Source organism: Aquarana catesbeiana, linkage group LG05, assembly GCF_042186555.1.
Source record: "Aquarana catesbeiana isolate 2022-GZ linkage group LG05, ASM4218655v1, whole genome shotgun sequence".
Classification (NCBI taxonomy): domain Eukaryota; kingdom Metazoa; phylum Chordata; class Amphibia; order Anura; family Ranidae; genus Aquarana; species Aquarana catesbeiana.
Window position 1 is genome coordinate 84680774 of NC_133328.1, and position 24255 is coordinate 84705028.

General features: G+C 41.4%; 1 protein-coding gene across 2 annotated transcripts in view; it reads left to right on the top strand.

The window, feature by feature from the left end:
* PTPRN2 (protein tyrosine phosphatase receptor type N2) overlaps window positions 1–24255 on the top strand; it is a 1455485-nt gene that overhangs the window by 209166 nt on the left and 1222064 nt on the right. Inside the window, exon 1 of one of the 2 annotated variants that reach the window (XM_073629934.1) lies at window positions 11164–11188. The exons of the other annotated variant lie outside the window; for it this stretch is intronic. Within the exon in view, the coding sequence (XP_073486035.1) occupies window positions 11179–11188 (10 nt within the window). The 5' untranslated portion in view covers window positions 11164–11178. Of the gene's footprint in view, window positions 1–11163; window positions 11189–24255 lie in introns of those variants that run through there. 2 annotated transcript variants of the gene reach the window in all.

Sequence of the window (24255 nt, forward strand, 5' to 3'; positions counted from 1 at the left end):
AAAGGTTGTACAACTTCTGCTTTAAAAAGTGCCCATGAGAGACCTAAGCTCATTGGTGACCAAGCCCTCTGCTCCCATGTCTACTACTAAATCCATCTAAGGAGTCATCTTTTGATGGGCCTTGTAGTTGCTAGTTGGTGACCACCCTAAACATAGATATTTCTTTTGAGTAGGAGATATTGGGAAATTAAGGTTTTTTGGCAAAAGTCTGCTTTGCCCCTTAAATACTGGTCTGAATAACATAGTATAAACACACATCACATCCTGTGCTTAATCAGAAAAGTATTCTGCTTTACATATAGGTTTATCTACAACCTTAATAAGTTTACAATTAAGTCCGGTGAGAAGGCTGGTTTATCTCATCATAAATTGTAAATTAACTTTTTCTTTAACGGAGGTCAATAAAGCTTAGATGCCAAGACCAAATTTAACAGTGTCAATATTTATTAACTTTATAGTTAAACTACTAGTTTGACAGAAAATTTGAACACACACACAGGTGCACATTCCTAGTTCTCTGCAATGTAACCCCCCCTTTCTGCACTGCATGTGTTTTTCTGCACTCTCTGACTCCCCCTGGATGTAAGAGGGGCTCTTGCATTTGTGGCTCTTGTATTTGTCATGTACAATGCAGGACCACTTATCAACATTATGAAATCAGAGAGCATGCGACCGGCAGGGCGCAAAGAGGCGTGGCTAGGGGAACTGATTGTACAGCACAGTAGAAGTCTGGAGGACTTATTCCAGTCCCTCTAGATGTTATGAGCATATAGACCATGCACTGGGGAAGAGCCATAGTTTAATTTTGACATTATCTTGGTACCTGGGCTTTGAAGTGTATTAAGCTCACAAAGTGGTTAAAAGAGAAGTATTACTTAAAAAAAAAAAAAAATAATATCTAGATGGCTGCAGCACTGATCGCAGCTGCAGCTGTTCCCCACCGCCTCTAAGACCGAGAACTGAGCAATCAAAAACCACTGATCGCTCAGCTCTCGGTCTTCAGCCTGCAGGGAGCTGGTGACTGTCAATCACCAGCTCTCTGCTCTGCCTCTCTGTCGCTCACTGGAGCACTGGGCTTTGGAGGGGATGGGAGAGGCTGGCTCAGGCTCTCAGCGGCTCGCTGAGAGGTTGTGCTAGCTGCCGGTCCAGGCTTCTGGGCGCAATCTTTTCAGCGCCTGGCCTGGGTCTGTAACAACAGCTGACAGCAGGCTTTATTCCGCTGTTGGCTGAAAATGGGTCACAGGAGTGCAGAACTAACTGTGATCCATAGGAGTACATCTAAAAAAAGCTTTGGATATGCTTCTCCTTTAAACACCTTACTTCTGTCTTGGTACCATTAGCTATCTAGTAAGTGGCAAAAAACACATTAAACTGCTAGTTACTTCTCTGTTTTATGCCATTGAAGTAGATGCATGGATCAGATCTGAATAGAAGCATCCAGGTACGGTTTCATCACTGCAGATTCAGATTGGGTCCTATTGTGTAATTAAGTTTTTAGCCAACAACCTTAATCATGTATTTCATTGTGGTTATTCTGGTACTTTAGTTTGACAGCAAAAGAGGATGGTGGCATCCCCCTTCACTAAATCAAAGAACAAGGCAAAGAATACAGTAACCCAAGTTATTGAATCAGCAGTCCTTATTCATTTTGCCCTTAAAATGATGAAAGGTGAAATCATTTTTTTTCTTTGCATATTCTTGTTGCCCTTTGCATGGCCTTATTAAACGGGCCCGTTTTTTGCTCATTTCAGTAGACCAGGCAAAATTCTACTTAACCATGTCATGTAAGGAAATTAGACTTTTATTTTTCGGGCAGTGGAAAATAACCTACACAGCTGACAGATGCTTACCCGGCATTTAATACCAACTGGTCTTACCGCTGGAAACCTCAACGCTAATTGCTTTAATTATTTACAGCTTTTCAATGCTATGTGCATATAAACACAGTTCTGCATTGTGGAACAGCACATTAACGCTGCTAATGTCAGAATGACAAACAAAACAAGCGCTTGTCATTTTGGACTCCTGAGCCAGAATCTACTTGATTGACAGGCTGAACTATTGAAAAATCCTTGGCTGACATTTCACCACAGAAAATAAAGTTCGGAGCTGTCTTTTCACTGCAGTAACTTTGCAATTATCATATTATCCGCAACTCAGTGCATTGCGTGTAAAAATAGATTTTATGGTCCTATAGTAGTAGTGCAAAAAGGTAAAGGAAAAGGTTATATTTAGTGTTAAAATCATCCATGAACCCCCAACAGTGTTCTGGAGCAGAAAAGACTTTTGATGTCCCTCCAGGGCTAGCTCAGGGCTGATGCAAATCCTACAGTTTAGCTCTGTATTGAATGAGGCACCTGTACTGAGCTGAAGTTAATGGAGACAGGGTCTTTGGTAGATCACTCCTATAGGAAGACAAGGGCAATCTGCAACAGACCATGCCCCCAGTCTTCATAAAAATAAGAGAAAAGATATGTTGTGATGACCCTAGATTGGCTTGCCAGGGAAAACAAATTTGGTGTGGGGGGGTGATTAAATAAAGCAATTGGTACTTTTTTTTTTTTTTTTTGAGGTATTGGCCTATTTGAAAATCTGGCACAGTGGTTCTCAACCTAGGCAAGACAAGTAATTTGCACCCTTAACCCACGGACATTTAGTGCTCTCTGAGTCCCTTCCACTCGTGGGGGGGGGGGTGGGGGGGTGGGTTCTGATCAGGCAACTTAGGTGCTCTTGATCAAGGTCATCTGCTGATCTGAGAACTGTAGTGGAGACTTTTAATGGCAACTCTAATCACGGGTAGTGTTACTCACTGCGTCTTTGGCTTCACTGTGCCTCGCAGCAGTGACACCTATGCCGAAATCAAGAGATAGGGTCTCCCCCAGCCCCTCCCACTTCATATTTCTCACCAGTCAGCTGACCTCTAGTGTTTGCCCCCCAGCCATGCCAAGAACTGAATAGGCAGCTGCGAAGAGGCCGAGTGGGCGGTCACAAGCTCCAGGAAGAGCCCTGCTGGGCGGCCGCGAAAAGGCTGGGAGAGCGGTGCGGGCTTCAGGAACAGCCCAGGATTCGGTGACCCCTGGAAAATCATTCAACCCCCAGGTTGAGAACCACTGATCTGGCACCTAATTCATGAAAGCCTTGCAACAGTTTATTTTTTTAAGAGTTATGATGCATGCCACTGATATAGGTAGTTCTTATTTGCTCCACTTTCACAATGTGTCACTACACCATAGCTGCGACAAGTTAAAAAACTACCATTTTATAGAAAACTAAACTGAAGATAATTAAGACCAACTCTAAATTGGCGTACAGAGACAGGCAGAGTGGTCAGTGGGGGTAATATGAAAAAAAGTAAATGTGGCGCTACCTAAAATTTTAGTGGGGCTGTTGTGTGTTGTCTATTATTGTATTTTGTATTTTCTTGATTGTTACAAGGGAGCAGGCCACCAGCGTCCCAGCAACTAATGATGATGTGACTGAAAATATCACTGAACGATATCCTTATTCTAAAAAAAAAAAAAAAAAAAATAGTCCCTCTCGGCAGTGAGACAGAAAGTGTGTGACCATGAAGAATGAACATAACCACCCTCTAATGGGAAGATCACAGGAGCAGAAGATGGAGGCTGAGAGCAAAGGAAAGTATTTTCTTGAGTAAAGAATACATACTTGAATATATATTTTTTTAATATTCCTTTTTTTAATGCCACTTGGACAGTGGTCAGAGCCTAGTGGAGATGCTGAGAGACTAGTTCCACATCAAGTCCACCCCCCTTGGAATTAACATTAGATGGCAGTAGGTAGATTCCATACACTATATTGCCAAAAGTATTGAGGCCTGCCTTTACACACACATGAACTTTAATGGCATCCCAGTCTTAGTCTGTAGGGTTCAATATTGAGTTGGCCCACCCTTTGCAGCGATAACAGCTTCAACTAGGCTGTCCATAAGGTTTAGGAGTGTGTCTATGGGAATGTTTGACCAACCTTCCAGAAGTGCATTTGTGAGGTCAGGCACTGATGTTGGATGAGAAGGTCTGGCTCGCAGCCTCTGCTCTAATTCATCCCAAAGGTGTTCTATCAGGTTGAGGTTGATTCTGTGCAAGCAAGTCAAGTTCCTCCACCTCAAACTCACCTATCCATGTCTTTATGGATCTTGCTTTGTGCACTGGTATGTAGTCATGTTGGAACAGGAAGGGACCATCCCAAAACTGTTCCCACAAAGTTGGGAACATGAAATTGTCCAAAATGTCTTGGTAGGCTGATGCCTTAAGAGTTCTCTTCACTGGAACTAAGGGGCCAAGCCCAACCCCTGAGAAACAACCCCACACCATAATCCCCCCACCACCAAATTATTTGGATCAGTGCACAAAGCAAGGTCCATAAAGACATGGATGAGCGAGTTTGGGATGAAGGAACTTGACTGGCCTGCACAGAATCCTGACCTCAACCCGATAGGACACCTTTGGGATAAGTTAGGGAGGAGACTACGAGCCAGGCCTTCTCGTCCACATTAGTGCCTGACCTCACAAATGCGCTTCTGGAAGAAAGGTCAAACATTCCCATAGACACACTTCTAAATCTTGTGGACAGGCTTTCTAGAAGAGTTGAAGATGTTATAACTGCAAAGGGTGGGCCAACGCAATACTGAATCCTACAGACTAAAACTGGGATGCCATTAAAGTTCACGTGCGTGTAAAGGCAGGTGTCCCAATACTTTTGGTAATATTGTGTATCTGCTACTGGGCTGTTGAATGATTATGAAATCTGCTGTCCACTGGAAGTCACAAGGGAGGAAACCCAATGGGGAACTAGTTTCTCAGAGCTCTCCATCTGACTCTGCCCACCACACAATAAAAAGATACACTGGCTGGGCAGGGAGCTTAGTAAGGCCTTGTTCACACCATGTGCAGAGAAATGCATTTTCTAATGTAGATCTCTGCAAGGAAACAAAGAAAAGAATTGTTTTATATGTGACATGTTCACACTACAATTTAGGTGTTGTGTAAGTTTTTTTTTCCTGTGCAATAAAAATGCATGTGTTGCATATTTCCGCAAATAAAAATAATGCGTGCTAGAAGTATTGTGGTATGAACAGGGCACATAGAAAACAATTGTTTTCTTTGTGTTCTTGCAGAGACCTACATTAGAAAAACTACGTCTCTGCAGATGGTGTCAAAGAGACCTACCGCTGAACCTTAGTGCGCCTCCTGTGACAAATTAATTTACTTGTTCCCAAAAGGTACATGAATCTGTTGCAAGCACTGTGGTGGTATGGAAGCATGACTGAATTCTAAAGAGCATCTGCAAGGCTTTTGATGAATTCCAGGGAAGATATTTTAAATGTCCATGCAAAATGATACAGCTGGTTTTGAAACAGGACTTTGTACATCAGAACGTTTTTTAAAAATAACTGGCTTTTGATTCAGAGGTGACCTCGTCGACTGTTATATTTTCTCAACTTTTAAGACGTTTGGAGGACACATTGCTTTGAAGAACATCCTTCTTAAAATAAAGTATATAAATAGACAACTTAGTCTTCCATACTAAGAGATGTAGAGCTCCCCTCTTATATAAAGCAGATCTGTCTGTTATTATACATAAGAAGCAGCTCTTCATTTTATTGCCTGTCCCAATGCTGATCCTTCCAGTTTAGGAGGAATCAATGACATCGAGTGGTTGGTAATATTTGTGAGACTTTGGGGTTGATTTATTAAAACTGGAGAGTGCAACATTTGGATTTGCATAGAAACCAATCAGCTTCCAGGTTTTATTGTCAAAGCTTAATTGAACAAGCTGAAGTTAGAAGCTGATTGGCTACCATGCACAGCTGCACCAGATTTTGCACTCTCCTGTTTTAGTAAATCAACCCTCACAAGTTTTTCTAAAACAGAATTTGATAGGCTGTCTTATGAGGAATATTAATTCCAACCACAAATTGAAAGTTTTCACAGTGTGTAAGTTATTCACTGACAAAGGAACTCTTCCTGTGTCCTCCTCTCTTAACATTGCACAGAGTGAGGACCGGTCCAGGTAACCTGGCACGTTGGATAATGCATTGACCAAGAGCCTTTGCAACTTGTGTTATAAAATTATATTTGCAATCCTGGTAAACAGCTAAGTACACAGATGAAATAAACAGAATATGAACTGTTTTACTTGCCGAAAGATTTGTGATTTTGTACATCTGGTTTTGCAATCCAGACACACCTGCCAGGCAGCTTATCTAGATTATGGCCAACTTTTCCGCTCTGCAGTAAAGCAATACAGTTTGGTCCTTGACCCATATCCAGCGTGCCGATTGGACAATTAAGGAGCATCACCATAACAATAAGGTAATCACTGTCCATACAGAATACTTCCAATGTTAGATTCACAGCAACATACAGCCGTGGCCAAAAGTTTTGAGAATGACATAAATAATAATTTTTACATAGTCTGCTGCTTCATTGTTTTTAGATCTTTTTGTCAGATGTTACTATGGTATACTGAAGTATAATTACAAGCATTTCATAAGTGTCAAAGTCTTTTATTGACAATTACAATAAGTTTATGCAAAGAGTCAATATTTGCAGTGTTGACCCTTCTTTTTCAAGAACTCTGCAATTTGCCTTGGCATGCTCTCAATCAACTTCTGGGCCACATCCTGACTCATGGCAGCCCATTCTTGCATAGTCAATGCTTGGCAGTTGGCAGAATTTGAGGGGTTTATATGTTCACCCGCCTCTTGAGGATTGACCACGAATTCTCAATGGGATTAAGGTCTGCCTTAATCCCATTGAGAATTCGCCATGGACCCAAAATCAATGGGATTAAGGTCTGCCTTAATCCCATTGAGAATTCACTATGGACCCAAAATTTTTTAGCCATGGACCCAAAATTTTGATGTTTTGTTCCCCAATCCACTTAGTTATCACTTTTGTATCATGGCAAGGTGCTCGATCATGCTGGAAAAGGCATTGTTCGTCACCAAAATGTTCTTGGATGGTTGGGAGAAGTTGTTCTCAGAGGATGTTTTTGTACCGTTCTTTATTCATGGCTCTGTTCTTAGGCAAAATTGTGAGTGATAAAAAGTCTACCAAAAACTTGAAAAGAAAAGGGTAAATAGTGGCGTTAAAATAAATACTAAGTGTTACACTAAATAACACCCAGTGACGGTGATGTGCATACAATCACATAAAGTCCAACATGAACATATCCACAACTAAATATGTGCATAAATCAGTCCATGGAAATAAATGTTGTCAAATTTATTAATAAAAGCATAAAAAAGACCCACATGTATTGCACTCACATGTAGTAAAACTGTAATATTCATTTGGTAAAGTACTGAGGCGCCAGCATATCATGGCTGTGGCAGGCCCAAAGCATGAAATCCGTGTCTCACCCGACCAATGTTGATTTCCTACCAAAACGTCACGTCTGGTGCTGCGTATGAGGTCACTTCTGGTTGCTATGCAGACATGTCCCGCCACGTTTCGTCATTACGACTTTGTTCTGGGATTCCTAGGACAAAGTCGTAATGACGAAACGTGTTAGGACATAGCTGCATGGCAACCGGAAGTGACCTCACACACACTGGTCAGTTGAGACACAGATTTCATGCTTTAGGCCCGTCGTGGCCATGATATGCTGGCGTCTCAGTACTTTACCAAATGCAAATTACAGTTTTACTACATGTGAGTGCATTACCTGTGGGTCTTTTCTATGCTTTGAATAATAACATTTATTATACGTTATTGCACTATTAGAGTCTCCTTTTGTGTTTTTATATACACGGGAGTCATTTACTTACCCCTGAGACTGGAGAAAGCCTGAGGGGTATAACCCTGAGGGGTACAATGTCTTATTTCCAAGCATGAGAGTGTGAGGCAAATATTGCTGGTGAGTGTGCATCTTATGGGGAAGTGGTGACATGTGTGGCACATGGTGTGGAGTGGAAACTATCCAATTGACAACATTTGATTCCTCATGGACTGATTTATGCACATATTCAGTCGTGGATATGTTCACGTTGGACTTTATGTGATTGTATGCACTATACTGTCACTGGGTGTAATTTAGTGTAACACTTAGTATTTATTTACTGTTTACTTTTCTTTTCAAGTTTTTAGTAGACTTGTTATTTATATGTTATTATTTGAAGTGACAGCTATAGTTGGTCTAACATTTATTATTTCACTCACTTTGGTGCAATGGTAGGATCAAGTATTCAGCGAGGGTGTACTTGTCGATTCTGTAGAGGAATAATGTGAGTAAGCCCACTTCCTTGGCTGAGAATCAACCCCACACGAGTGGTCTCTGGATGCTTTCCTGTTGGCATGACACATGACCGATGGTAGCGCTCACTTTTTTTTCTCCAGACAAGGTTTTTTCCAGATCCCCCAAACAATCGGAAAGGGGATTCATCAGAGAAAATTACTTTATTGCAGCCCTCAACAGTCCATTCCCTGTATGTTTTGCAGAATATTTGTCTGTCCTTGATGTTTTTCATTGAGAGAAGTGGCTTCTTTTCTGCCCTTAACACCAGGCCATCCTCCAAAAGTCTTCGCCTCACTGTGCATGCAGATGCTCTCACACCTGCCTGCTGCCATTCCTGAGCAGGCTCTGCACTGGTGGTGCCCCCATCCCACAGCTGAATCAACTGTAGAAAACGGTCCTGGTGTTTGCTGGACTTTCTTGGGCGCCCTGAAGCCTCCTTCACAATAATTAAACCTCTCTCCTTGAAGTTTTTGATGATCGTATAAATAGTTGATTTAGGTGCAATCTTAGTAGAAGCAATATCCTTGCCTGTGAATCCCTTTTTATGCAAAGCAATGGTGATGTGTTTCCTTGCAGGTAACCATGGTCAACACAGGAAGAACAATGGGGATAGAAATTTGGGAGTAAGGGCCCCAACCCCAAACTCACCAGGGAAAATTGCAAGTGGACTATCTCGGTACATGTATGGAAATATACAGCAATAAGCAAAAAATATATATAAAAAACTAAATTTATTGATACATCAGGCAAAAGTGATACAAAAGATGCTAAAATTATGCACGGATTACATTGAGTTTCTCTGTGCATAATTTTAGCATCTTTTATATCAAATTTTGTTTATATATATATATTTTTGCTTATCGCTGTATATTTCCCTTTATGTACCGAGATAGTCCACTTGCAATTTTCCCTGGTGAGTTCGGGGTTGGGGCCCTTACTCCCAAAGTTCTATCACAATTAAACTCGGATGATGGTACATTCTATTCATTTTAACATATTTCATGTCACCATGTGAGGCCATCAAACCTTTCTATACAGGAAGAACAATGATTTCAAGCACCACCCTCCTTTTAAAGCTTCCAGTCTGGTATTCTAACTCAATCAGCATCACATAGTGATTTCCAGCATTGTCCTCATCAACACTGACACTTGTGCTAATGAGAGAATCACTGACATGATGTCAGTTGGTCCTTTTGTGGCATGGCTGAAATGCAGTGGAAATGTTTTTTTGGGGGGGGATTAAGTTCATTTTCATGGCAAAGAGGGACTTTTCAATTAATTGCAATTCATCTAATAACTCTTCATAACATTCCAGAGTATATGCAATTTGCCATCATAAAAACGAAGACAGTAGACTGTGACTGTTAGTGTGGAAATTAATATTTGTGTCATTCTCAAAACTTTTGGCCACGGCTATACATTGCAGTAGAGGCCAAGTGGCTCACAGGACTACTCTCACCTTTCTACATCTGAGTTCTGTTGTACAGTGGATTACAGTAAACTAATATAAACGCAAATGTATTCATTTATACTAGCTGTGTTTAGAAACACTTTTAATGATGTTTAGGAATAACTTAACTGGATTAAATGCTGCTCTCAGCTTTAAAGTTCATTAGTTTCATACAATTATAAATAAATTGAGAGCTGTTTGTTTATAGGAAGCATCTACTGTATATTGCATTATAATAAACCTTAAACCGATATTAGGAGAAGCACATTCTTCCTGACAATAAAGAGGACCTGTCAGGATGAAAGCTTTTAAAACCAGCACTGTTACTCAGTCTACAACAGTAGGTAAAATTGATATCCTTCTTCATAATTGCTTGGTTGTCTTCCAAAGCTTTCCCTGTCTATCCTATCACTGTCGTTTTATTGTTGGGCTGGTGACCAAGGCTTCCTGGCCCCTGGAGTATCTTTATAAATAGCTTCTTCTGCAGAAGGTTAATGCACAATTTGGAGGCTTCACTAAGGGAGAATGATACACCAAGAGCTGCTAAGAAATGAATTATTAATAATATACATATGTACCTTCAGCTGTCTTTTGATTCCAAACTCTCTAGAGTCCTTCAACTGGAAACACTGCACTGACAGCTCCGAAGTTGTAGTGTCTGGTAATTAATATGCATTCCCAGATTGAACAAACATAATATGTGGCAGTGGATGAAATCAATAGAGGGATGCTATGTATAATATTTAACACTGTGATTGCAATGTGATGGCTTCAAGTTCAGGTTTTACAAACTTCTTTTAGACAACGACAGTTAAAGGGGGAGATCAGTTACATTATCTTCAAACTTTGGACAACCTAAAATATGTGGAGGTTGGTGAGCTAAATTGCTCACTGGCGTCTCAGATCTCAGGGGGACCCCACCAGACACAGCTCTCTGCCATGGCTGTGCCCTTCTTTGTTATGGTTTTTATATTTATTATGTCCTCTGCAGCATTGTGCATATTGTAAAATAGTTACAGTAATAGTGCATGGCAGTAGCAAAGTGTTGTACTGTATTATCCATCCATTATTGCAGAAGGTTGGAGTTTATATGGCCAACTAAAAGCTGAACTCCAGGATCAGAAAATACTGTCTAAATATATTCATCATGTCTATTCTTCCTTGAATTGTGGTGTGCTTTGTGTATTTCTTTAGATCTCTGCAGGAATGTATTATGAAACTTTGGCTGTGTGCAGGAGCTTCCTGTTATAAAGTCCGGTTATTGCTGCTCTTGCTCCTTGTGCAGGGTGACTGGTCTTATCTCCGCCCCCTCCTGGGAGAGTGCATGTGATCAGCACGGGGCCAATCAGCACTGTCCAGACAGAGGGTCAGGGGTCCTGCAGCCTCATAGGACAGTCAAAGTAGATTGAAAACTCCTACAAGCTTTAACCAAACACTGATAAAAGCTACAAGACTGCTATATACTGCTGATGAGAAAAGGTATTTAGCCGTTTATTTTTACTAAAACTGTTGCATATCCATGTTCTGTGTACTGTGGGAGACAAGATATAGTGAGGATCCCAGGTTTAGTAACACTTTAAGGGTGTCACTTACCCACTTGCCACCGGCCCACCATCAAATAATGGAGGAGCGGTGCGGCTCTTTTTCTGGGTGGACGTCATATGACAACGCCCCAAATGGGTGCTCTCGTGCACCTGCAGGGGAGCGCAGCTCGGGAATCGCGGCCCCGCAGTGTACTTAGAACATGGGGCGACCCCGATCTCTGTAAGGAGCCGATTACACGGCTCTTTAACCATGTTATTGGCTATGTCTAATCACAGCCGGTCACATGTAAATGTGAAAGTGACGGTTGTCGGCTCCCATCGCCTCACACTGACAGAGTCATCAGTGCTCATCAGTCCTTCCCATCAATGCCCATCACTGCTGCCCATTAGTGCCCATCAGTGCCGCCTATCTGTGCCCATCAATGCCGCCTATCCATTCCACTTATTAGTGCCCACCAGTGCCGCCTATCAGTGCCCATGAGTGCCGCCCATCAGTGCGCATCAGTGCCACCTATCTGTGCCCATCAGTGCTGCCTATCCATGGCACCTATCAGTGCTCACCAGTGCCACCTATCAGTGCCACCTATCAGTGCCCACCAGTTCCATCCATCAGTGCAGCCTATCAGTGCTCATCAGTGACGCATATCAGTGCCACCTATCAGTGCCCATTAGTGCGGCATATTAGTGCCTCCTCATCAGTGCCACCTAATCAGTGCCCATAAGTGCTGCCTCAACAGTGCCCATTAGTGCACCCTCATCAGCGCACATCAGTGAAGGAGCAAAATTACTCTTTTACAAAATTTACTGACAGAAACTAAGCAAAATGTTTTTTTTCCCCCAAATTTTCAGTGTTTTTTCTTTTTTTTAGCAAAAAATATAAAACCCAGCAGTGATTAAATACCACCAAAAGAAAGCTCTATTTGTGTGGAGGAAATTATTAAAAATGTATATGAGTACAGTGTTGTATGATTGCGCAATTGTCATTCAAAGTGTGACAGCGCTAAAAGCGGAAAAATGGCCTGGGCAGGGAAGGGGTGAAAGTGCCCTGTATTGAGGTGGTTAAACTCCAAATGTTCTGCAGTAAAGTCTCATGTGTTATATTTTTTGTTTTTTTTTTTGATACATTGAGGAGGTGCTAGAACCTCTGTTAAATGTCCTGGTGATTGTTACTGAAACAAAAAATGATGGGATATTCAAAATATACAAATTGTCACAGGAACAGGAAATAAAGAGAAAAAAGTTTCCCCCTTGCTTAGGAGAGATTTCCTCTTACTTCCCGTTGTGCCTCTAGGTCAGGAAGTAGAAGAAAATCTCCCCAACATATACAGAAAGAAAAGCTTGACAGAGGTCTTAACCATTCCATACTAATCTAAAAAATAAGCTTACACGTACTTTAAATTGCTGGGAGAAGCAACCTTTTATTTTAAATACAGCACATACCCAATTAATGCTAGGTTAAAAGGGCAGTGTTCCCCGCACCTTTTGAGTGGTGGCCACCTACCAAAATACTTACCTTCAGACTCACTCCCAAGTTCTTCGTGTGTGGCCCTGTCTAGAACTGCACAGCCTTTGCAGAAATAAGTTCCAGCCATGCCCAGCTTCTACTGTGCATGCATGCAGCTCATTCATTCCTACTTATGGCACCCTTCAGCTGTCCACGGGAATGAATGAAGAGAGACAGAGTGGCATGCTTGTACAGTAGGGACTGGATGCAGCCAGGACTTTCTACAAAGGATGTGCAGGCAATGTCACACAGTGAAGAACTCGGGAGCAGGTCCAAAGATAAGTCATTTGGTAGGTGCCTGCTACTCAGAGAAGTCAAGAGAACATTTAGAGAACAACTGAGTTGGACACAATAGCTATGTGTACTGTATCTGTATTACTTTATTACATACATAAAATTATAGGCTTCTTTGACAGCCGATATTGATACGAATGCATCCTGTGCTAGCTCTATGTACTATAAGTAAACAATGGGGTTCTTACCCTGCCATATTTACTTATTTTTTTACTTTTTGAGAAATACTGACAGATGTGCACAGCTATAACAGCGATTAACAAGGAACATATGTAGGTGTTGCAAGCAGCCGAGTGTAACTAAAAACGTATAAACATCTTTTATAGCTTCATTTTACCAACATGCGGATGTCCTCGTTCCTCCTTGGATGCAGAGTAACTATAGAAACACATCTAGACAAAACAAACATTACAGTAGCGACCAGGGAAAGTAAACAAGAAAGCAATTAACATTTATTGGATAGATATTTCAAGGAAAAAGGCTCAGAGTGACTTAGCGCTTACTGTACGTGTCAGAGAAAGACCGGCTCGCCAATACTTGTGAACTATCCATAGTAGCGCTGTTGTTAACGATACATTTTAGAAGGATAAAGGAAAAGTATGTATACATGGCAGTTTATTTTTTATTATTATTGTTGTCATTATTATTTTTTGGGGGAGGTTTAGTTGGGGGTTTAGACCCTGGCTATCATCCTGAACCTATGAAAAATAATTATGAAGCCTAAAACAAGAGGCTAATGCACTTTTGGAGCTGTAGCTTTAAGGGGTAGGTAAAGTTATCCCTTCTTTGAATGAGGCATAGGGTTTCCATGGTCTAATGATGCCGAGACTAGACTGCGAAGAGCATAGCTATTAGCACGCCCTCTCATACCCAGAAGGTTTAAGTAATAACTCAGAGAAAAAAGGAGGGGGATTATAACTGCGCATAAGTGAAATTGTGTGAACGCTAAAGGGATTAAAAAAGCTGCGGATTCCTGTATGTAACACAAACACAATGAAATCAACTTAAAAAAATGGAATCGTGCTGATGAGAAAACTGGTGTCCATACAAGTGACAATCAGTCCTCCTTTTAAGTGAATACCAAATAAAGTGTATAAAGCATGTGAATTATATGAATCACCAATAAATGTAAATAACAAGTAAATAAACCATTAAAAGTGCATTCTTCATGTGCAACAGTGAAGGGAATACATATGTAAGTCCATGTAAAAGCAACAAGATGAATCACCCAGGTGTTTATTAGAATACAAATGAGGTCCTGCTGAATAAGGACGAGGTGCTTGGTCCACCACCACATATAGAGACTGGCCGCTTACCAGAAACTCATGACCCCCCACTACAGAGGGTCAGAGTAAGCTGTTAGAACTGATTGCTGCGGACCACCACCGAAAGACCGAACGTTGGCACTGGGATGGAACATCAGGGGCCTTGATATAGGATGGGTTGGTTCACAATAGCAGGACGTCAAACTCTCAGCAGAGTGGTTAAACCGTAAACGGAAAAAGCTCCAATAGTGTAAAATCATATGGCTTACTGTCCTCCATCCACGTTTCCAAACGATCGGTTTGATTATTGCATACTTTACAGATTGTAACTCTCTCTTATCCCACTGTATTTTGAAACTGTACTCCGAGTTATGTTGCACACTCTGGATATTTGTCTCATTCAGTTGGGTCTGTATGTCTCTGCAATCTGTTAATAAAAACCTTTGTAAAAGAGACTGGAAGTCTCGGCTCGAACTCGGCCGCAACACAGTAAGTTATGCAGTATGTATCCTCAACTGCATACAGTTTATACAGCACATCCAGCAGCTTCACATGTTAGTGAGGGACAGACTGGCCCAAACAAACTATGTAAAATATATCAAAAGCTGGAGTTCAGCTTTAAAGTGGTTGTAAACCCTCACATATACCCAGTAAAGTGAACAGCCTCAGATGATACACAGAGATGAAACAAATCCTCCTACATAGGTTTTACTTGTTTATCTGCAGTCTTCTCTTTTCTACACCCCCTCAAAGGGGCAGAACAGTGTTAAAATCTTTCTTCATCTGTCAGGATCACAGAGGAGGGGGCGGAGAGGCTGCAGTAACAGTGTGTGAGAGCTGATTGGAGGAAAGTACCCCCTTCGCACAGCAGAAGAACTGTGTTCTGAATAGACAAGCTGTCTGCTGAGCTCTCCCCTGAACCCCCCCTCCCTCCAGACACAAATTTATCTCAGGTGTCGGGAAAACTTCTCAATAGTTACTCATGCTGATAACAGAGGAACGAAGAACCAGAAAGAAATGACACGTAGAGCTTTGAAGAGAGAGATAAGTAAACACAACAGATATGTACTTTGCTCAGATTCCATGACTGAGGTTTACAACCACATTAAGTCATGACTCAGAAAAAAACAAGTATACTAGTCCATCTAGTTGGGGGTTGGCACTTGGCTATCATCCCCATCCTTTAAAGAATAATTATGAAGCCAAAAAAACACAAAGCTTTTGGAACTGTCACATTGAGGAGTAAGTACAATGATGTATCTACTCTGTAATGAGTAATGTTGCTGTTAGCCCTCATTTATTTTCTATATCTTTCCTAATCCAGGTAAAACCCTGTTATGAATGTCCTTCCTTTCTTGTTATAAAAAATGAGCAGACTTTTTTTGAAAGATCTTCAGAATGTTTTATTCTTGGATCCGTACCCATTTTAATAGCTCTGGCTCTTTCCTGTCTTTTTCTTGTTTCAGAGGTTTCCGTGTTGATTTAACAAGATAGATATATAGGGCTTTTTGTAAAGGAAAGGTCATGTTAATTTGGATCTTAAAGTGCTAAAACGCACTCCGGGAGCAAAGTGCAGAGTAATTTCTGCAAAGCTGCCTATTGACTTTTTCTTCTGTGTAAAGAAGCTAATTATAGCATTGCATGCATGGCTAACTGCATCGCACATTCAGGTTCAAACTACAGCCTTTTCAGAGGGAGAAAAGCGCCACATACACATCTATTCTTTAAAGGAAATGGGGATTTGTTTTCACTTTTTAATTACCTAATTTATTAATTTGTTCTATAGCATGATTAACTTGTACTGTAATTTTTAATTAAAAGTCTTTCAATCAGGATGAATATATCTTTCATGCAGGCATACCGTGGGTACTTTATTGGCTAGCTTTCATGTTGATTATCCCTCTTAAAGTGGTATTAAACCCAACACCAAAAATGTAATATATTGCAGTTTACCAATCAGTAGTTGCAGTGGCTGCATTAGTTTTCTATTAGTTACCTTTATCCCAGAAGCAAAGTGGGTCCATAGAAAGGAAAGGTTTTTGCTCTGTTTATTCTGCCATATATCCTTTGGAATGGCTTATATTGCATTTTGCGATCATATTTAGTGGGACTGCTTTAGCAGTCCCACTATTGTTATTCGATTTTATTAGTGGGACTGCTTTAGCAGTCCCACTATTGTTATTTGTTTTTTTATTTATTCTTATTCCATATGTTTTTTGGCTCTGCGTAACTTCTGCATACTTTCAGCTATTAAAACCATTCAACTATTAAAATGTTCGTCTCTTTTAGCTGAGGTGTGCTCTTTTTCCTTGTCAAAAGAAGTTTATTGAGTATACAATGTTATAAAGATACATAAAGTAAGTTTACAAGGATCTATAAAGTAAGCTCATTGTTTTACAGTAGGGTTTATATAGGTAAATATCATGAAATTTCAAATATTAAACATTGGGTTCACGTAAACCTAAATTAAAGATATATATCATTTCCTTAGTTACTTTTGTAGGTATTTAAATGATTTATACCTACTATACATATTGTTTACAAGTAGAGTGTATATAGGTCAAATAAATTCTGATAATGAGCTTTAATCATAAGGTGGAGAAAAGGAAAGAGAAAGAAGAAAAAGGGTTGAAAGGTAGAGGTATGGTCCACAAGGTTGTCCCGCTCGTCAGTTTATTATTCTTTTTAGTTCTCTTTGAAGCCTTAGAATGGGTGTCTCTGTAAGTCATTTAATCTGTTACCATGGCAACAGGACAGAGTCATTGAAGTTTGACAGGAACTGTTGTTTTATCCAAGGATGCCAACGTTTTTCAAATTTTGGAATTTGATTTTGATCGATGGCTACCATCTTAGCATGGGACATTGTATTATTCATTCTGTGAATTGTTTCTGCTAGTACCAATGTAGGAGATTTCCATGCCTTGGCCACTGTTTGTTTTGCAGCCGTTATTAGTTGGATCATAAGTTTGAATTGAGAGAGTGTTAACCATTCCGGTTTTAGATTAAGTAAAGTTAAATATGGATCTGGTTGTATTATTTTTTTAAATATTTTAGATGCAATCACGAAGACTTCCTTCCAGAAGGTTTGGATTACTGGGCACATCCACCATATGTGTAAATATGTGCCTATTTCTGGGCATCCTCGAAAACAAAGAGTTGAGGTATTAGGTGAATATTTTGCCACTCTAGTGGGTACAAGGTACCAGCGAGTTAGGACTTTATAATTTGTCTCCAGTGCTAAGATGTTGGGTGAAGATGACTTAGATGTGAGCCATATGTTAGACCAGTCCGTGTCTTCTAAAGTTCGTCCCAGGTCCTCCTCCCACCTCTGAACGTAAGAGGGTCTATTAAGATTTGCTACTCCATATAATTGATTATAAAGTGATGAAATTGTACCTTTAGCAAATGGATCTTTTGTACAGATTGATTCAAAAATGGATAATTGGGATAATGGTGTATCCCCCTTTAGGAATTGTGTATAGAAATTTTTGATTTGGAGATATCTAAATATCTCAGAGTTTGGTAGATCATATTTTTCTCTAAGCGATGGGAATGAAAGGAATGATTTAGATGCTATGAAGTCATTTAGTGTCTGAATGCCTGATGTTGTCCAAGCTTTAAAAGAATTTGGGTAGATCCATGCCAGATAAAAGGCCGGATTTCTGATAAAAGAAAGGAGAGGATTGTGTGGAGATTGTAACTGATATTTGGTTTTTAGTTTATCCCAGAGAGATAAGAAGTGTTTAGTTATGGGATTATGAATTTTAAAGCGGTCTTTAGGATCAAGCCATAATAAATTTGATATTAATAGAGGGTCATTTTCTGAAGCCTCTATAAATACCCATAATGGGATTTCCTGTTTTGCATGGTATTTGGACAGACTGGCCAAATGTGCTGCTCTGTAGTAGTTAGTAAAATTAGGGTATCCCAGACCTCCTTTATTTTTGGGAAGATGTAGTGTGTGTATAAGTATACGTGGTTTAGAAGAGCCCCATATAAAGGAAGTTGCTCTTTTTTGTACTATTCTCAAAAAATAGGAAGGAATTGGAATAGGGAGGACCCTGAATAGATAAAGCAATTTGGGTAGAATAGTCATTTTGATTGCAGAGGTGTGCTCTTTTTCAACTTTTTTTCTACCATTTATACTTTTTAAAATATTAAGCTTTTTAACACTTTTTTTAACATTGAAGTCAATGGGAGCATGCTTGAAATCCTTAAATTCTCCATCCGCTCCCAAAAGTTTCAGCTCCTTCATACTTTCACCTAGAGACACCAAACAAACTTTAAAATGTTCACAAAATATTCAGCTATCTGGCTATAGCTTTTCAGTTTGATATCTTTTACAGTTTTTGAGAAAAAGCTTTTTGTTTAGAGGTCATTTCAGGAAATTTTAGCCATTAATCAGAGTGTACTGTGTTTGTTTTGTTGCCATGGTTACCAAAGCTTCTGTTATACACAGGGGGGAGGTGGCTGGAGAATGTCAGCTCTGATTACAGAGCCCGGGGGAGGGGACAGACACACCATGTACTGATTAATAATAGAGGAATATGATGGGCAATTTTGATGGGGTAATTCTGATGGGGCAGATTTGATGGTGGCAATATGATGGGGCAGTTTTGATGGGGCAATTCTGATGGTGGCAATATGATGGGACAATTTTGATGGAGCAATTCTGATGGGGCAGTTTTGATGGTGGCAATATGATGGGGCAGTTTTAATGGGGACAATTTTGATGGGGCAATTCTGATGGGGCAGTTTTGATGGCAGTATGATGGGGCAGTTTTGATGGCGGCCGTTTTAGCAATTTAGCTATTCAGCATTCCCACGCATTTTCCCCAGGAAATGCATTTTCTAGGTAAAGCTGAAATCCATCTTTTGTTAGACTTCTTGTCTCGTACCCAGAACACAGTAGAGTCTATCTGATCGGCACTCAGCCATTCACAGAAAGCGGTGTATTCTATTTATGAATTCAAAGCTTCCTCTGGTTGACTGAGTCGAAGGTTGTGACATCTTTAGCCCGCTTCTCTGACTCAGCCAATCAGAAGAAGCTTTGTATTCATTGATAGCTGTGATAGAATCTGTGTTTGAGACTGGAAGTCTCGGCTCGAACCCGGAACACAGTACAGTATGTTGTATGTAGCCTCAGCTACATACAGTTTATACTGCACTTCCAGCAGCCTCACATGTTAGTGAGGGACATCGTTTATTTGGGCCAAGCTGGCCCAAACCAACTATGTCAAATCTAACAAAAGATGGAGTTCAGCTTTAAAGCATTCCTTTATTGAATAGATTGGGAAGGAATTGCTTTTATTCATGGCTGTATTTTTTCCAGGCATGAACCCCGTCTGGTCAGGGTGGATGAGGGAAAGAATAATTTGATTGAGGCGGATGGCTAATACTTTTGCCAGTATCTTTATATCCGCCTGGAGTAGCGAAATTGCACGGTATGAGTCCGGGTATTGGGGATTTTTGCCTGGCTTGGGAAGCACTATGATCATCGCTTGACGAAGGGAGTCAGGAAGGAATTTGGATTCAAAAATATGGTTATATAAATTTAGTAATTCAGGGACTAGTACCTCCGAGTAGGCTGGGTAAAAATCCAGTGGTATACTATCTCGACCAGGGGCCTTTGCTGGTGCTAAGGATGTTATTGCTGCCGCAATCTCATCCGTAGTGAGGGGGGCCTCCAGAGCATTCATCTGGGATTCTGAAATTTGAGGGAAAGGTATGTTATGAAGGGAGGCCTGAGTCTCTCGTGTAGTGACCTTTACTTTGGAGGAGTAAAGATCAGCATAATATGTTTGGAATGCCGATGCTACCAACGATGGGTCTGTGAGTCTACCAGGGAGACCACCACAGGTCCTGTTGAACCAGATACGCTAATGCCCCGTACACACGGTTGGACATTGATCGGACATTCCGACAACAAAATCCTAGGATTTTTTCAGACGGATGTTGGCTCAAACTTGTCTTGCATACACACGGTCGCACAAAGTTGTCGGAAAATCCGATCGTTCTGAACGTGGTGACGTAAAACACGTACGTCGGGTCTATAAACAGGGCAGTAGCCAATAGCTTTCGTCTCTTAATTTATTCTGAGCATGCGTGGCACTTTGTGCGTCGGATTTGTGTACACACGATCGGAATTTCCGACAACGGATTTTGTTGTCGGAAAATTTTATAGCCTGCTCTCAAACTTTGTTGTCGGAAAATGTGTGATGGAGCCCACACACGGTCGGATTTTCCGACAACAAGGTCCTATCACACATTTTCCATCGGAAAATCCAACCGTGTGTACAGGGCATAAGAGTTTTCCCGCACGCTCTCCCTGTTCAAACACCCATTGTCTCGAGAAAAAAAGTTTCTGTTTGGCCTTTTAAAAGTGTAATTGGTCTAGTATGCGAGTTTGAAGCTTAAGTACTGATGCTTTGGCCGGCGTGGGGTCTATTCTAAACTCACTCGTTACTGATTCTAGTTTTTCAGAGGCTTGATGAAGTAATACTTTCAAAGAAGCTTTCAATCTATTTATGCGCGAGGAAAGAATGGCACAGACATGCAGTTTAAGTGCCTCCCAGACCATGCCCACCGATGCCGTATCCCTGTTAATGTTAAAATAAAACTGCCATTCCCTATGTATGTCCTCCTGATCTTTTAAAGCAGACAGCCAGAAGGGATGGAGACGCCAAGTGTGGGGTCCTGTTTGCGGGGCAAGGTGCAAAGTAGCACAACATGGAGCGTGATCAGATAGGGACCTAGTGTGGTATCCAGAGTCTGATAACAAGGGAAGCAACACATCTGAGATCAATATGAAATCTATTCGGGACATAGTGGAGTGTGTTGCTGAAAAACATGAAAATGCCTGAGTGTTCGGGTATTTGTATCGCCACGTATCAGTTAGTGAAAATTCTTTCAATAAACGTCCAAAGCAGGTAGTGCTAGGACGTTCGGTACTCTGACTCAGCTGTAGTCTGTCCATTGCCGGGTTTAAGACCACATTTAAATCCCCTAACCAAATGGCAGGGATTGTGGGGTGTTGCGCCATGTATAAAAAGCCCTCGGTGGCCAGAGTGGAGTTGTAGGGTGGGGGAATATAGAAGGCCATAACTAGGTATTGTGTGACACATATAGTACAATGCAAAAAAATGAACCTGCCCTGGGGGTTCGTACGCACCAAAATAATTCCAAATGGGGCAGTTTTGGCAATTAAAATAGACACGCCTCAAGAGTATGAAGTGTATGTGGCATGGTATGCCCATCCTATCCATGGGCGCCTCAGCGCAAGTTGACGCTGACCTGTAACATGTGTCTCAACCAGAACGGTTATATCTGCTCGGTATGACTTGAGGCATCCAAAAATTGCGGTACGCTTACGTTTGTCACGGATCCCCCTGACGTTCCAGGTTAGGAACTTTATGTCAGCCATGCATACCGAGTAAATGATTTTGGGGAAATGGCTGCAGAACATTTCCCAGGGCAGGGTCACCCACACTCCATACATTTATGTGTAAATCATTATATCTCAACTCCTGTGATACCATATGTGACAGACCTGTCCGGGAGAGAGACTTTTGGAGGGGACTGAATGCTAGCCTCTTGCCGATTGATCATGGGCCCTGGCATTTGGGGGAACGGTGCTCTTTGTGAGCTGTGTGCCTGGGGACCCTTGAGGTGGTATTACTGTGGATTGGGGTCCTGGTCCCCCAGGACACACAGACTCTGGGGACCCTGGATTTGCCATATTAGAAATAGTGGCTGATTCATAATGCTGGGACAAATACTGTTGGGAGGTGCTGGTGTCAATTCCAGCCACCTGTCTGTCTGTTGCCTGCTAGAATGTGTATTGTAAATATGTCTCTAGTATGGGATCTAAAAAGTCATTAGATCCCCATTGTTGTTTGTGTTAATTAACTGTGCTATTGTGATAATGTTGATTGGGTTTTCTGAGCTACAAGACGGCCAGTCTGGCCTAAAGGTCATGTCTGAGTCATCTAGGCTGTCTAAAGGGATTAGTTAATTAGCCCATGTTAATTAGGTTTCTGGTCACAGGTGTATGTTCAGAGTAATATGAGCCGGAGGTATGCACCTCCTCTTTTATTGTATAAAAGAGCCTGTATTTGTCAATAAAGAGAGATTCCTGGTTGAACTTACATACAGCCTGCTTGGTGTTTGTTCTGAGCTACACAATTGGATTAGAACGGCACATAGCTGCAGTTCTAGTCCCGGAGCATCGGATGACCGAACCATCAGATGTTGCGATCTGCAATCTGATTCTATAGCTGCAGAGGAGTGTCGGGAGAGTGGAATTGAGCGAGCAAGGGGCTCGTTACACCATATATACTTATTACCACTACATCTCGGTAGTTTATAAATCATGTTCTTTAAACTTAACTTGAAAGTTCCCCTTTCCCCTCTCCCTGCCCTCAGCCTCCTAAACTTGGCTGGGGCATAAATCCCCAAACCTGTGCGACTACCTCTTGGTAACATGCTAACTTTGCAAACAGAAGTATTGCGCACTAATCGTACTGTCACCAGAAGAAGCCTATTGGGCAACGCCGATGGTGGTATAACATACTCCCAGTGGGGGCGAGCAAACGCTGGTTGTGAACCCAGCAATCAGATGTACAGACGTTACAGCTTATCAACACTTGTTGGCTATATAAGCCCATTCTTTCGCCCAGTTGTGATAAATAGCATTTAGAAATGTCCTATGGAAACAGCGAGAACAAATATCAAATGGCATCCAACTATTAACCTCCCCCCTTTGGCCATGTCCGCCCATAGGATATATAAAAATGAGGAAGAAGAAAGAATGGCATTGAGCCTCTCTTAGTTAGATATAGTCTCCAGCTGCATTAAGCCTGGTAGTGAGACGACCCTAAACGGGTCATAACGATCCATTTGCTAGAGTCCATAAAGTATATCCTGTTTGGAGAGTTTAATGGTGAATTTCACTGATCACAGAAGAATATATGGTAAAGAGCACCTGACTCCACAAGTGCAAGTCCTGCAATATTTCTAAAGCAATGCAGAAACGGCAACTTTTATCCTTCATTACATGAGTAAAGTGGAGGTGCTAGTGAGGGTTCAATGTGCGGGCTGAGTGTCAAGGTGGGGACAGGAACATAAAGTCTCAACTACACAGCACGACGTGCAGAAACCTGCTTCAGGCGGGTCGGTTCTTCTCCGCATCTCGTTGATCCAACCACTCCGAGGCGAGCACCGGATCTTCAAAAAAATGTGCTTGGTCCTCTCCCACTATGTGGAGGCGGGCCGGGAATAACATGGCATATTTTATGTGGTGAGCTCTCAGGCGCCGTTTGACCTCCGTGAACCGGGCACGCTGTTTCTGGACCTCCGCGGAGAAGTCCGGGAACGCTGAAACAAATCCCGATTAAAAGGGAATATTTCCTTTGACTCTGGCTAGGCGAAGGACGGCGTCCCGGTCTCAGAAGTTTAATAGCTTTACTATGAATGTGCGCGGCAGTGCACCTTCAGGCGGGCGGCGTGCGGGCATACAATGTGCACGTTCCACCACGAATGTAGCAGAGAAGGCCTCTCTGCCATATGTGGCTATCAGGAGCTTTTGGAAGGAATTGCTTTTATGAGATATAGGGACCACTTTCACATTATATATTAACCTTGGATCCTTGGAATGGACCAGTGTCATTATTATTTGAAATGTACCCCTGAACGAGCCTGCCTTTGCCAATTGTTAAAGGCAAACAAGCTACAAATCAAGCTGGAATCCAAATTATAATTAACTGCTTATTTGATTATTAAACGGCAATCTCCTTGTTAATTAACTGTGTTTCTTCTTTGGCACTAAAATCGCAGCAGTTGAACCCAAAATCTAGCTGAAATTATTGCGGCTGTCCTTTTTCACACCGGGAGCCACTTGCGATTGAAACATAGTAATTATATTATTATTTGCCAATGTTT